General features: G+C 40.0%; 1 protein-coding gene across 11 annotated transcripts in view; it reads left to right on the top strand.

Moving 5' to 3' along the window:
- Nucleotides 1–16174, top strand: part of shank3a (SH3 and multiple ankyrin repeat domains 3a) — a 188023-nt gene that overhangs the window by 130317 nt on the left and 41532 nt on the right. For all 11 annotated transcript variants that reach the window (XR_011103878.1, XR_011103881.1, XR_011103879.1 and 8 more), the window contains one exon: nucleotides 15399–15512. Coding sequence is in view for 7 of the 11 variants with exons in the window: in XM_068723847.1 (XP_068579948.1) it covers nucleotides 15399–15512 (114 nt within the window). In the remaining 4 variants the exon portion in view is untranslated. The remainder of the gene's footprint in view (nucleotides 1–15398; nucleotides 15513–16174) is intronic.

The following is a 16174-nucleotide window of genomic DNA, read 5'->3' as shown; positions in this document are numbered from 1 at the left end:
CTCACAATAACCCTTCTCTCTGCCTGGATCCATACTGAAGTATTCCTACCCCTTCCTACAGTAGATGTCTTCTGTCTTCCAGATTCTCTGACCTTAAAACCATTTACTAATAGCCCTCCTCCTGTATGCTTTGATGTCTTGTCTTTATAGTATTGTGTCTGTTTTATGGAAACACAGCTGCCATTTACACAGGAATTACTAATACAGATGATAAACAATTCAGACTCATGTTTTTGCCAAACAAAACCAAATGATACAGCATCGTCTGAAACAGTGATGCATACTGATGTTGACACAAATGTTATCGGAAATGTGATGACTCAACAGCAACCAGTATGCCTCTATCTACTGAATGGATCTGCTGTCACTGGCTTTTCTGTCTGTGCAGCTGAATCCATAACCCTGCCACTAATGTGAACACACAGTATTTTGCTGTTCTTTCATGTTGGCCATGCAGGAAACAAGCTTACAGTCGCATGGCTGCCAGCACCATGGCCCAGCCAAGTAAACCATCTGGCTGTGATATGCAACACTTAGCATCATAACCATTACTGTGTTGCATTCACTATGCTTCTGTAGTCCTGGGATAGAGACTGAGAAATATGTCACTGATGTCAACTGGTTGTTGAACATCTTAAAGCCCAGGCAGTTCAGGTTCTATGTGTACGGTTTGTTAAGGTGACCAAGTTCTGTTTACTGCATGTAATCCCAGCAGGGAATGACCAGTCCTCCTTGTGCACAGAGAGGCTAGGCCAGAGAAGCCACTTCCTCTAGGGATGGATGACCCTTGGTTTGATACATAATGCATTTCATCTAATCTGCATTCATAAATGGATGAGTTGCTAATAGTAATAGGGCCCATTTGCAATGGAGGACAAGAGGTGGTGAGGCAATTGAAAGAGAGAGGAGACGATAGGAGAATTAATTTATTTATCTTTTCCTTTCTCATCCTCCTGAATAAGGTGACGAGCAAATCAAAAACATCTGCACCTTAACACCTGAAGTAAATATCAAAAGAATTCTTTGTACCTTGAAGCTAACTCTGATACTGCTTCAGACTAAAAATATGTTGATGATTCAGTTATCGTTAGATAATTAGCCTCTACAACCTCCCAAACACACACACACACACACACATATATATGTATATACACAGTCACTCATACACTCATCTCTGTCTTCCGGTTACTCGTCCTCACACCCTTGTTAATCACCAGCCATACCAGAGGGGCATCTTTATGATGAGATCACACTGGGTAAATCTCACTAAATGATTTGTCTGGTTGTGTTTGTGAGTGTCTGTGTGTGTGCCGTGTGTTAACATCTATGCTTATAAGTATTAGCATAAATGTCTATTAGCTCACCTGTTAGTAGGACAGATTGGTGGCCTGTTGAGGCAAGGACTATTGTATGCTGTACAGGGAAAGATGTGTTGCCCCATGTATTTTAATGAAGACCATTGATTTTGTGTGTTGATAGCTTAGCTCTTTTTAAACAAAAATTAAGAAGTGCACAATAATATTATTTCTTGATTTCTTTTTTGTAGAGATGGATGACTATCTGGACTCGGATGGTAAATAGCGCATTATAGCAAGGCTTCACATAGCTCTTTGTTTCAAAGTCTTGATATTGTGATTATTAGTTGGCTGTTGCTTACTGCAAGATATTCATCACAATTTGAGTAAAAATGTGAGAGCAAGCTGTTTAACCAGCTTCATTTTACAGCTGAAGAGTGCTTCTAAATTCCAAACCCTGTTTGAAGTAAACTGAAGGGTCAATTATTGATTGCTTTTTACACAGCATTACTGTATTTGTGCAGTGTACAAAAGCCAACTAAAATAAAAAAAAAACTCCTGTTAGTCATTTCCTGTAAGCTTTCCCATAAAAATGATCAGAAATATCCAGTATTTAATCTACGCTGTAGCAGTATGGAGGTATATTGATTCCAAAATATTTGGGAGAGTGCAAAGCAAATTCAAAGTGCTAGTCAGTCTACAGGTCAGCCTTTCAGAGCCCACAGGCACAGACTCATAAGTGCAAATCAAACAGATTTGAAAGTGAAATCCTGATCATGTGCACACTCGTTCCTAAGACTGCTTTGTCAATTGTTTGTATCTGTTTTGGAAGCTTTTAAGCAATTGAGATTAAGTTCAGCCAAATGCTGGCAATACAACTGGTCCCTGTATTTATTCATAATGGTAGGTTGTATTTGTGGCACACCTATTTAGAGAATGTCATTCTGAATTTAGCAACAGTTCCAGATTCCAGATTCTAACTTTTTTATTCTCGATCACATAATGAAAGAAAAATGTCTTAGGCTCACAAACAACATAAAAACAGACACCCATGAAAGACACACTTGAACTTACATTAAAACGCAAACAAATGTATATAGTAGTATTATTATTTTCTGTTTGAACCATTGTTTAAAAAAAAAAATAAAAAATCCTACATAGATTTGGATCAGATCACAGTAAACCCAACCACTGCCTATGAGGCTCATCAGATTTCTTGAAGCATTATTCAGCTAAGTGGTGACAATGGGCCTCACTCATAAATCTTTTTCTTATAATGGTTCTAATAACTGTCTCTGCTAAAATTAATAAACGGACAAAAAAAAACTTCTGGATCTGAACAATCACACGAGTTAACAGAGCCACTTTGATAAAAAAGCAAGTAGATACTTTTAAATTAAATTGACTCTCAAAATAACTTTGCCATAGTGACTTACTTTACATAATAGATCATTTGCGAACAATTTTATATGTGATTTTAGTCATTTAGTGTTAACGCATTTTGATTTTTACGATAATACATGTACTGCTATTAATCTACATCTGGTGATTAAAGAATGCCACTGTCCCGACTTTTATTTTGAAACTAAAGGGAAGGGTTAACAGGATGACCTTTCACTTCCAGGTTGAATAGAACAGGTGACTCTCTGGTCTTAGTCTAAGTTTGTGCTCAGGGGAGTCATGTCAAATGTGAGCCTACAGCTTTGATCTTTACCAGTGTAACATTGACTTGCATACTATGTAGAACTCTACTGTGTTTTTTGCTCTCTCATATATTTTGTTTTCTGTATAAAGCCATAACCTACAGTATGTTGTGGTGGGATAGTACTAGTAACCTAATTGTAGATAGCAATAACTATATTTAGGTTTGAGCATCGTGATTTAATTAATGTGTTTACTTGTACCGTTTACAGTAATAAAGTATTCACCCTAAAATGAAAAAAATACACCTATTTTATCAGTTATGTATTAATTCATGTGATGCCTTATAGCTGACATCCAGTATAATGAAGACGATGACGATTATGCCACTGATATTAATGATGATGATGATGAACAAGAAGGTAAAATTTAAATTTTTATTTTTAATTTTGAGAGAAGGATGACAATGTGGTTAAAACTATAAATCATTAAAGAGAACGTTGTTTTCCATTCTGCTACCACAAATAAATGATGTGAATGTTGCAGGCTTGTGTAGTGACTTCAGTGACTGAGAATCTTCATGCATATTTTCAATTTCACAGTTTTGATCTATAGTGTGAACAATAATATGTGAGAGTGAGATAATGTGTAAGGAGAAAGAAGACTTATATGGTTCTCGAAATTGTCATGTGATTCCACATTTTCATCCTTCCCTTTCACTTAGACTTGCACAAGATGCACATATTACCCCCATGAACAGTAGATGGGCTTTAAATGTGTGCTTAGTTTCAATGCCTGAATCAAATGCTACAGTACTGTAGTGTCCCAATGAGCATGTGTTTTAGCCAATCAGTTTCTCTTCCACAATGAAGAACTGCTTGGAAAAACTCCTAGTCTTTACTCAGTGATTGTCAGTCCATTGGTCTGCTGTCTGAAATCAATGTCTCTAGACAGCCTTCGTCTAGACAAACAGCCCCGCTGTCCGCAATTTAACAGGGTCATCCACGATCAGCTCTCCAAGCAGACTCTTAGTCTCATGTAATGAGATGTGTTTGTCCTTCCTCACTCACTGACTGCCACTGGACCACAAAACTAGCAAGCACTTGGTGTCATTGGCTGTTTGAGGGTATGTATTTGTGTGTGTCTGCTTATGGCAGTTCAAAGAAATGGATGGTTACAAGATGATCAGATTGTGTGGTCCTTCTGTGTGCACATGTGTGTATCTGGTCACAGCTGTGTGTGTGTGTGTGTGTGTGTGTGTGTGTGTGTGTGTGTGTGTGTGTGTGTGTGTGTGTGTGTGTGTGTGTGTGTGGGGTATATATTATATGATGATCCCTTCTATACACTCCATTAACAGGTTGCCTGGCCCATGCCTCCACCCTCTTGCATCCCCCCTCTACACTCATTCTCCTGCTCCCCCCTGTGTTTGTTTCTACTCTTCCCCTTCATTGATGTAATCTGATCTCATCATGCGGATGGACATCTCTTGAAAGGCCACTTACTATCCCCATAGTAACGAACAGGGACACATGCCACTGTAACCTGGTCAAGCTTTTTGCAAACTTGTGACCCCATACACACCCACACTCGTGGATACAAACACATTCGCACACATACACACACTTGCTCAAAGTCAACACTAAATTGCAGGTGCAACGGTAACACACAGGAACACAAAGACATATTCAAAGGAACAGATGTGTGTCTCAACATGCTGGTTCCCCCACTGGGAGCATTAACTGAACATTCAGGACATTGTTCTCCTCAACCAGGTGACACATTTAAGAGTATGCTTTCGTAACAATGTATTACATCTCTCCCACACAATCACACACACACCACATACACCTTCTCCAAACGCCATTATAAATCTTGCAGACAGCCATGAAAATGAAACCAGCACAAGTAACGTTGAGATTAGACATTCACAAACATGATTAATGGGGTTTGGCCGCACCCAGTGTGTGCAGAATATTAACACCGCTATGGGCAACAGAGGCTATCTGGACCAGCTATACGACACAAACATATACACATATACTGGGTTTTCATGTATCATTCCAGGTCTAGCTTCACAGAGGCTCAGAAAGCAGCTGTTACTGCTGTTATGATCTCTGGGAACACACCCAGTAGCTCAGCCATTCTCTAATGCTGGCACACTGAACACATGTCTTAGTACTGCAAAAGCTTTCTGTTGAACTCATTGTCTGAAGATACGCTTCTCTTCACATGTACTTAATTGTCTCCAACAATAGCTACACATATACTGTATGTACATTGATGTGCATGTGTGTTTTGAGCAAGGCCAAGAGCCAGTAGATTATACAAATGAAGCACTGCACATTATACATTTCACCGAAAAGCTTGCTATTGTTAAGACAAAAATGCATATTCATCCATCCGTTACCAAGCAACAGGTGCTAAGTGCCTAACAGCTCTGACGTGTCATTTTTAGACAGAAATAAAAATGATGAAATTTTGTCTTTAGTAAGTTAAAAAAAAAAAATTTGGTGCTAAGAAACAATATTCTTTTTGAAATATTCCTCCATTTTATCTTTTTATCTGCTGCTTGCAAATCAGGTTGGATAAGAGCCTGTGTGCCAAGTGTTGAATTTAGACTAAATATGTTAGCTTCCCGCAGTGAGCCTGGGTTGAATTACCAGTAATTAGACTTCCTCTCTGTCTGGTAGTAGCGTGAAGTGTACTGTGTGTGCGTATGTGTGGGTATTTCTGTGTATGTGCAAGTATGAGCATCTCTCTATTGTTATTTGCATCATAAAGTGTGTATGTGTGTAAATGTATTAGTGTATGTCTGCCTGTGTGCTTGCTTTTGTGTGTGTTTGTGTTTGTGCAGCACAGTGTAAGTAATTGCCTCCCACAAGTTAGATAAACAGCATCCTTCAAGTATTCAGCAGCCAGCTGTCCTAGTATCCGAGGCACATATTAGAGAAATGTCTCTGTCTTTCTCTGCCCATGTTCTGTCTGTCTCTTTTACGCTCTTTTAAACCTGTGAGCACATAAACAACAAACAGGTTTGGTGTTTTTTGATCATTTATTTTGGATGTTGCTATAGTTTCTGTTTGTCCTCCACTCATTTACTTGCACTTCATTAACACAATGTGAGACCTAACTTACATCAACTGTATAGCTTTTGACCTTGTGTTAGTGTATTCAATACATTTAAAGTTACTGTACAGTTTGACAGAACTTAGAGGCGTATAGCTATCGAATGTTTGTGGCGATTTTGATGCATAAGTGTGTGTCTAAAGAGAAGCTCTACTGACCTGTCATTGTTGCATGTAGAAAACAGATTTCCTCAGGACAAGAGGCTGTAGCACATGTGGCTTTGGCTGTGGCCTTATACAATTTTAATGATGGGACTGTTAAGCCACTGAATTGTCGAGATGTTGACTTGTTAACTCAGCGGGATTTAATCTATGTAAAATAAAGATGAACAAAGTTTTTTCGGCCAAAGAATGGTACTCTAGATGTGATTTTGAAAATGGTCACATCCTTTTTTAAGAATCTAATTTGCAGGTATTAGAAAGTAATTTTCTAATATATTGATTGCCAAACAATATTTGCTGTTTTCACTTGAGGTAATAAAAGTAGAAATTAAATTGACTCAAACCCCAGAAAGTGTTATTCAATTCCTGTGATTACCAAACTAAGGTTCTCCATACGATATACAAAGCGTTGACATAGCAGCAAACTATTTGCAATGTAAAGATATAGTGGAGTAATGTCTACCTGAGTAGAGAATGAAGTCTCTCTTTCTGTGTGTCATATTTTGAGTTTGTTTGTTTTTTGTTTACATAGCTGGGCCGGCTATGCATGGTTTTTAGTACATGTTAGCTCATGGCGCCACTTTGCACTGCGCTTATATGGCGGTTTAAGCTGATAATGCTGTCCTGAACGATAACGTTATCGTGGAAGAGTAGCATCCACCCTCCGGTTCCCCCTCAAGTAAACAGCACTGTTGCCATTGTTTACACTGTTAGCATTTTTAGTTTTAGATTGAGCACCTTTGCATTATATAATCCTTTTCTTTCCTTCGGTTAAAAGTGTGTACACTGTATTCCTAAGAGAACCAAATATAACAATGATAGCCTCCTTTTTATGCATGTTCTTACATTTCTGAGCTGTTTCCAAAAGCATCCTTACTTTATCACTGAAACATGTTAACTACCTGTTAGCTATTGTAGCTACAAGAGGGATGAAAAAAAAATGTATCATGCTTAAAAAGAACATTTCAAACATATTGCTATCTGTTGATAGTATGTCCTCATGCCTCTCAGCACACAAGGAAACCCTGAGAGTCCACAAGAATATGTTAGGAATGAGGTTGTGTGTCCTATGTCCTATAAAATAAATTATTATGATCACAGTATGGACCAGAGGCTAGTCAGTTTATTAACAGATTTCACTTGTTGGTCATTCATAACGTTCCAAAGTGTGTGTGTGTGTGTGTGTGTGTGTGTGTGTGTGTGTGTGTGTGTGTGTGTGTGTGTGTGTGTGTGTGTTATTGATACTGGACATGGTCACAAGCTCAAGGCAAGGACGTTGATGTCACAGCTAACCTTCTAGCTGTCCAATCAGAGTAGCAGTGGGGCGCAAAGTCCCGCCCACACACCTACCTGCTCCCTGCTGAACACACCACCTGTTCTCCTATTACACTCTCATCCTCTTGGTTTTTTCTTATCTTTTTGTTTTCCAAATATGCCTATACGGTGCATCCTAGCTCACATGATCGTTCCACACTTAACCCCCCATTGAAATGAAACCCCACACCTGCCTAACAAACATGTCATTCACTGAGATGTAACCTCTCACAAAATGGTAATTAGAAACACGGCATAACCAACAGTTGCGGAGTTGATCAGTATATGAATAAACATGAACAAGAAAACTGCTGCATTAACAGGAGCCATTGACTGACGCAGATACATATTCAACAGAAACATTGATATGCTTTTGATTTACAATCACTCTATCATGTACAATGTGTCGCACACTGTTTGAGTTGGACACGATGAAGGCAGGGCTGAACCAACTGACTGACTCCAGATGGTTGTTAACAACAGGCTGCACAGTAACAACCCACTTTGCAGTCATGGGTGTGAAAATGCGCATGCAAAGGTCACGTCCTTACCCAGTAATGTCAGGTAGAGTCGCGTTTTACAAATTTTTAAAAACCTTTTGTCCTGACCTCTTCTTGTTGAGCTGTGTCCAAACGCACACAGAATCTCCCTGAAATGAAAAACAATCAAACAAGAACAAACTCATTCTCACTTATGAATGTCCTTGAATTTAACCCCATGACCATTTGCTAACCCAGCTCTCCCGTGCAGCCACATGGAATTTCAGTCAACAAGACATTTTGTCATGTAATAATATGTAGTGGAGGCTGGAGCATATGCGCTGGTCAGCCCATTACAGCATGTTCATTAATCACAGCATAAACACCATCATTTGTGTGACAACCTGACTCGTCAAACGATTAGGTGTGTGATTAACAACTCAACAACAAACAATCTATCACTGATCTATTAACAATCAACAGACAATCAATGGTCGGTCGACAGCTAATCAATCACTGGCATACTCTGATGGAGAACTCAACCAATTTCTGTTCCTTGCTGGTCAGTGTACCAGGTGATAAGATCCAGATATGATTTTGTCAAATCAGTTTGTGTTCATGTTTAATGTTGTATTTAACATAGTTTGTTTCTATTTCTGTGCCATCAGAGCCAGGGTTACATGGGATATTGTCCTGGATTAAGACAAATAAGAAGTTAAGACATAGGATGACTATAAGGTAGTCAGTTCTATTTTTGTCTCCACCTGAGGGTTGACACAGTAGGAGAGAGAATGAAACATGGAATAAAAAGTGAGTGAGAATGAAAGAGGAGGAGTGTCATGTAGCCCTCAAGCCTAGGAGGGAGGGAGGGGAAGAGATGAGAAGAGAAGAGGGATCCCTCTGAGTCAGCCTTGGAGTTTTCCTCCCTCTTCTCTTCCTCCGCCTCCTCCCACTATAATTTACAACACTCCCGCCTCCTCGTTTTTCCTTTTTTTCTGTAGCCTTTTTGCTTTGACTTTGCTGTCATTCACAAAAAAGCCATTTCTCATTTTTTTCTTCTTAAACTTGTCAAATCTTTATTTCTTTCAATCTCTCTCTTGCTCTCTCGCCCTCTCTCTCTCTGTTGCTCTCTTTCTATCTCTCTCTCTCTCTCTCTCTCTCTCTCTCTCTCTCTCTCTCTCTCTCCCTCCGACTCTCTCCCTCCGACTCTCTCCCTCAGTTGAATACTGATGAGCCAGAGACTGCACCACTCCCTCGCCCTCTTCTAAGTAAAAGAAGTCCAATGAGGACGAACATGCAGCAAACCACAGCTCACGTTTGACTCAGAGCAGTGTGACTCTCCCTCTTGCTTCTTATTTATTGGCTCTCTACTTCATTCAGTCTTGTATCTACTCTGGGGTCCACTCGTCCCTTTCCACATCACCTTCTTAATTGCCAGCCACCTCTTCTTCTCCTATTTCATGTCCACCTCCATCCTTGTTGTTAAATCTAATTTCCTTACCTATTCATCTAATCTATTCTTGTATAACCTGTTCACTATATAATATTCAATCTATATGATTACATATGCTATCTGTTCTCCCCCCAGAGGTTTAACATGTATTCTCCTACTCATATATTACAGCTATGACCGTCCCTTTTGCACTACTGTACATAGTCATCCCCCTTTCTCTTCCTTGTAGAGTGCATGTGTAGGCGTGTGTTAGCGTGTCTCTGGTTGTGTCCCCCTTGTTTCATAAAGATGCAACTCTGCTCTCTCTCTATTACACTGAATTGAACTGAGGTTTAATAAAGAGTGGAGGGATCCAAATCTAATAACAGCTCCACTCGGGTTATTGGAATACTTTCCACTCTCACCTTCACACACTTAATGTGAAGCACGCACACACACACACACACACACACACACACACACACACACACACACACACACACACACACACACACACACACGGCGATGTAGGCTGAGATATACTTACTCTTTATTCAGAAAAGCCTTACTCAGCAATTACCTATAATACCTAACATTATATTACACTCACTGTACTTCACATGCAAACACACAATAGTGCTCTTAATTATTTTCAGTGAAGCATCATAACAAGGCTTTTATTATAGAGAATAATGGGATTCCCACATGGGGTTCTGGGAGCAAACCCAGAGGTCAGGGCCCTAAGTGTATTCATTTTTGTATATATAAATATTTATCGTTGAAAATTATTTAAATACTCTTAAGACTTAAACGTCCTTATTTTCTTTAACTTACACTGGAAACTGTTGGTAAACTTCACTTGAGGTTGAGGTTTTTCACTGTTTCCCTATACTATTATGTTTACATTATGCAAATGTTGATTAATTTAAGAGGCGGCACTCCACAATGGAACCATGAAGTGACACATCTACTTTCATTCAGCAATTAGGAATTAACTAGTTGCACAATTGGATCAATTATCACAATTGATTACCCCAATATCTTATTTCCCTCCTTTCCATTTCCATTTGGTGGCATCAAAGATGCACAGTTTCCCTGTGTTTCTTACAGCAAATCCAACGTGCAGAGAGCCTATCGTAGCATTTTATGGAAATCAAGTTGTATTTTGGCTTTGGCAAGTCTTCCATGGCATCCCTGTCTGAATCAGTTTGAGTGCATCAGTGGCAGAAAGCCATCAGCCTCTCTAAGCATAGCTGCATCCTTTCTTGTCTGTTTCTGCAGGCAGATACAGGAGTTTGACGCATCCACTGTTACCTGTGAAAAATAGGTTTGTTTATGTGTTTTGAGAAGACTGGTCCTTTCCTCACCAGCTGTCACTCATGTATTCATTCATGGCAATTGCCTTCCCTCTGTATGAGTACATGTGTGTGTGTGTCTGTGTGTCCGTTGCTTAAAATAAAGACAAACAAAGAAGTAAGAAGGAGAAAGAAAATGAATGACTCAGCTCAAAGCAATAGAGCGTAGCAAAGCAAGAATTAAAATGAGCTCAATTCGTCATCGCATACACACAGACACACACACACACACACACACACACACACACACACACACACACACACACACACTCAAGCAAGGGTGCATTGAGGCTTGCCGGCAGGGTGTGTGAGGAGTATAAATAGCTCTGCATCCTCACTGAGGCTATTTTTAAACCAGGAGCCTTGACTGACTTAACCAAGGACAAAACTCAGAAGTTACATGAACACACACACACACACACACTTAGATAACAATACTGTACCAGACTTTTCGCGAGACGGCAGACTTCTTGGACACTCATGAATAACTGGGCGCCTGTTGAAACATAGCTCTTTCCCTTTGTCAGCTGTATCTGTCTTTAGCTAGCTCTCATCTCTCTTTGTCGTTGCTGAATGTAAGCCTCTTTCTGTCACATTCTTTCCCTTTGTTTCATTCTCTTGGGCTCTCTATTATGCTACAGTACTCTCCTTTCTGGTCACATTTCATGCTTTGTTTGTATTTAATTTCTATATAAACTCACAACTTTCCATTAATGGCCCAGTGAGGTGTTTTTCAATTCACAATGAGAACTTGCTGTGGATTTCTATGTGGCCATTCAAAACAGCATGTTGGGCAGTGTTACAGAAGATACAAAGTCTTCCTGCACAGTATGCAGAAAATATGTACCTGAGCAGTTTATTTGTCATTTTGTAATGGTGCTTGTGTGTTCATGTGTGACTGTGTGTCTGAATGCATGTCACCATATGCTGTGTGTTTGCACCCACTAGTTTACCTGTGGAGGTGATTATGAATCAGTGTGGCAGGCCGCTGCTTCAAGGGATACAGTCGAGATAGGCCCGACCTCTGATTGTCTAATGTCCAGCTGAGGTGTTGATTGCCCTATGTACTGAACTGTTGTTTAATAGACCTCCATATTCAATGGAACAAATGGCATTTATTGTTTTGCAGTGAATTAACTCTTCTTAAAGACAGTCTCCAGTGTTTGCATGAAGCTCAGTCCCACCTACTATATTAAAGTGTTTTTTTTTTCCTGCTTGAGGTCAGCTGTCACTCATACTTTTGTTACATGTAATTATTAGTACAAAAGACTTCCATTAGAGAAATAATTGCATTCTTCCTTTTTGACCCAGGGATCCAGTTCTTGAGCTGTTTCCAAAAACTCAAAAATTAAGACAAAAAGGAAAATGACCATTCAGTATGAGTATCAGGTACTTGCAAACACAATTTGATCTGCCCTTGCTTGCCTTTTGCATCACATTTCTAAAGCTTGGTTAGTTATAGTAAGCACACATCAAAATCTCATTTGGCCATGAAATCACTTCCAGCGTCCACCACAAAGTCAGAGTCAGAGTGCTACCCTAATCATAGTTTTGAAACACAGAAAATTATACTGACAGTGTTTGAATGGGGACTTTATCACATGGCAGATGCTAAAATGAAAAATGTCACTATGAGCAAAAGTTTGTCAAGCCCATCCAATTTGTAAAAGCATATGAAGAGCTAAAAGTCAAATGTCTCTTTTGTTTATTGGACCTTTTTCACACAAAGTGACCAATGATCTTTCCACCACTCCGCTAGAAATACTTTATCACAAAATGTGACTTAACAACATTCCTGAATGAGCAAATGTAGTTGTCTGAAGTCAGACAGACTGCTGCCAATTAGAAAACACAGCCTGTGCTTTTTCAAATGCAGTTGCATCTACAAAGCTCAGGAGTGACTGCTTTGTAATGTTCTTGTAAACCTGCACAGTTTGTAGTTGGATTTGATAATTTTACTGATGGCAGGTCTTTTCCCACTACTATCTACAACTGTAGTTCTCCACATGTCAGTGGTCCCAAAGCGGTCTGGTTGGACCAAAACATCAACACGGGACACATATTGTAAATCCTTCTGCACAGACATGCACTGAGTTCCTTCCTGCCACTTGGCTCCTATGAGCCCACATCTGATTCACAGGGACAGTTCTCATGCCAACACGTTGTTGGCAAGCACCAAAACTGAGAGGTAGGAAGTTAGAGGCTACTGACACAGCAGGGAACTCTCTAAGTACATCTGAGGGCGTATACATGCATGCCTTTCAGCTACTCGGACATATACATACATGCATGTAGTTGTTGTGTCTGTTTGTGCCATATATAAATATAAATTTAAATTTACTGTAAATTAATTTACAGTGTTTATTTTTTTCTGTGTGTTTATGCAGACTTTGCTATCAAATGCTGAGGGCATTATCAATCATGTTATGTTATGTTTTAAAAGACTTCTTGGCTCGTGTGTGTGCATATTTCACTGACCTTTTCGTGACTTCACTAATAATCAATTAATTGACTTGATTTCTGCATTTAGAGTGTCCGTGGTGTGTTTAAAGTTGTTGATTAAAGAGTTGTTTGAATATATATTTATAATATATATGTGTGCCTACGGTTTTGAAGGTGTACACAGATATGTTAGATCTGTAAAACAGTGACTTTTGCTTGCAATCTTAGATACTCTGTGGTCGATTCTGTCCGTATTGTCAGGTTTTGGTGTCGGTGTCAGGGACCAGAAATGGATTAGTACTGGCGCTATAAGGGACTGAGGGAAGTGAGCGAAGGCAGCCAAGAAGATCAATCAGAGGTCTCACCTTTGCTTTCATTTCTGTCAATGGAGAACAGAGAGCACAGCCGGCACCTGTCTACTGCAGGGACACCATTACAGTATAGACAGAGACAAAGAGGGGGATGGAGACGATGACTAAGAAATCACTCATAAACACAGTGAAGGGGACTGGGAGAGAAAGTAGAGTAGACTAGAGACAGGCAGAGAGAGAGAGAGAGAATAAAGGAACATTGGAAATGGAAATAAAGAGACGGACGGAGTCCGTTCCCGGGAGACAGTCAGGGTAAAGTTGTGTTAAGCTGTGATCAGAGAGGGGGATCAGTCCACGTATCCTCTGTGTGCTGAGTGTCATGTTTTTTGCAGCGGGAAGTCGATAAACAGCCGTTCTCCTCTCGCACGCCACTTCTCTCTTAGCAAATGTATGTTTACGCTGGCAGAAGCGAGCTATGGGGGGGTTAGCTTTGTGTGCATCTCCAGTCCATAAGTGCATTACAAGATAAAACATTTTATAATAATAATAAGCATGTACATACAGTAGGCTAACTTGTATTTTCAGCAATGATAGTAAATTGTTTTTCTTTCAGCAGCAGTGTTGGATTATGACTTGTAGGAAAGCGTGTGTTCTTGGGATATATCATGGAATCATGGAAACAAGTAAATGTTGTGTTAGGCCCACCATTTAGGCATTGCTTCTATAAAATGCCAGGGAAGGAGACAATAGTCAGCTTTGAGAAAATCTGAAGAAATCATGCATTGACATTAATAGTGTAAAATACACTCTCCTGCTCTAGCCTGTTTCTACATGTCTTTGAACAGGATGTGGATGGACTTGAATTTTAAGGGAAGAAAGATGTGGGCAGTGCAGCTGTAAGTCCTCGAGGAAATAATGTATTTGTTAAAAGATACAGTGGGGAATCTTATGAATGGCGGATGTTTGAACTTTTACTATCGTGTCACTGAAGATGAAGTCCAATTGGCTGCTTCTCATAGTGCCCCAGGTTACATCACCGTGACATGTCCCCATGCCAGAGTAGAATATAGTTTGTAGGAACTAGACTACATCATTTAGCAGACTGTCTGCTGGCTGCAACATCATACTGCCGTAACATAGCAACCAGTTTGGAAGAAGGGCTCGCTCAGGCAAAGCTTCAGTTCCAGCTGGTGATCTCTGAGGAGTGATGTGTGAGTGTGTGTGTGTGTCGGTCGGTCAGCTTCCTGGGATAATGGATGAGTGTTGTAGAAATGAGCGTGCTGGCTCAGTCCTGCAGGGAAGATCAATATCAACTATATATTCATCTCTAATTACCACAGCAGAATTTAGAAGGAATCTCTTTCTTTCTCCTCCCCGCCTTCTTGCTCTCCTTCAACATCTCTCCTTCTTTTTTCTTTCTTTCTTTATCTCCCTTTTGTCTTTCCTCTCCACTACTTAATTTACTGCCTTCTCTGTATTTTTTCAAATTCAAAAATCGTTTATTGGCATGAAAGAGAAAAAAGCCTGTGTTGCTCAAGCACCTTAGTACGGTACATTAGTTGCAGACCAATATTTTCACATTACAGTTTCTCCTGTCTTATATCGGCTTTATGTGTGTGTATTTGTAAAACAAAAAATATTTCTCCTTTCCTCTCACTCATTCCATCATAATGTATTAAACCAGGACATGGAAATCTAAATACCTCTCTCTGCTATATTGCCCTTTGTCCTTTTTTGTCTCTTTTCTCAGGCTCTACAGGCTCCACAACCTCCCATTGATGACAACTAGACATGTGTTTAAAACAATATTTGACTGACTCTCTTGATATTTTCTCTTTTCAGTTCTGAGTATAGGGGAAGGAGGTTTCTGGGAAGGCACGGTCAAAGGGAGGACAGGCTGGTTCCCAGCAGACTATGTGGAAGAAGTTCAGATGAGGCAGTATGACCCACGGCTAGGTAAGATGTCTACAGACACACACATTCACACACACACTGTCACACTGCAATACGTTTTTATCTTGCTGTAGTGTGTTGCTCTGGTGTTTGCCCATAGCTCTGTCCGTGGTGTTCAAAAGCAAAGTAAGTCCTATAGCCCTTGCTAAGGTTTCGGAACATCTGCTAATTTATTTGTGTTCAAATAAACAAAAAATCTGGCAGTCAAAATATTTAAAATGAATGTTTATGTCTTAATTGATGTAATTGTTTATTACTTGTACCACAAACTAAAAAAAAATCAATTAATTGAGAAACCTCTTATCCCGACCGAAAGCTACCCCAGTGACAATAGTGATGACTGATTTCAGAGCTCCAGAGTTCAGAAGTCTTATGGCCTTCAGCAAACTTGATGATGGTGTTGGAGCTGTGTGTGCCACACAGTTGTGCATCAACAGGGAGTACAAGAGGGGTCTGAGCGCGCAGCCCTGAGGGGCTCCAGTGCTGAGAGTCAGGGTGGAGGATGTGGTGGTGACTATCCACACGTCCAAGGGTCTGCACAACCGAAAGCTTTGGATTCCGTCACAGAGGGCTGTGTTAAGCCCCAGATCTCTGAGCCTGATAACAAGCTTGCATAGGGTGATGGCCGTTGATCTATTTGACCTGTATGCAAATTGCATTGGGTC

The sequence above is a fragment of the Cebidichthys violaceus genome, unplaced genomic scaffold (assembly GCF_023349555.1).
Source record: "Cebidichthys violaceus isolate CVI_PGR_0920_01 unplaced genomic scaffold, fCebVio1.0.p SCAF_3, whole genome shotgun sequence".
NCBI lineage: Eukaryota > Metazoa > Chordata > Actinopteri > Perciformes > Stichaeidae > Cebidichthys > Cebidichthys violaceus.
The sequence above is the reverse complement of the archived record's forward strand: the minus strand, read 5'-3'. Positions and strand labels throughout refer to the sequence as shown.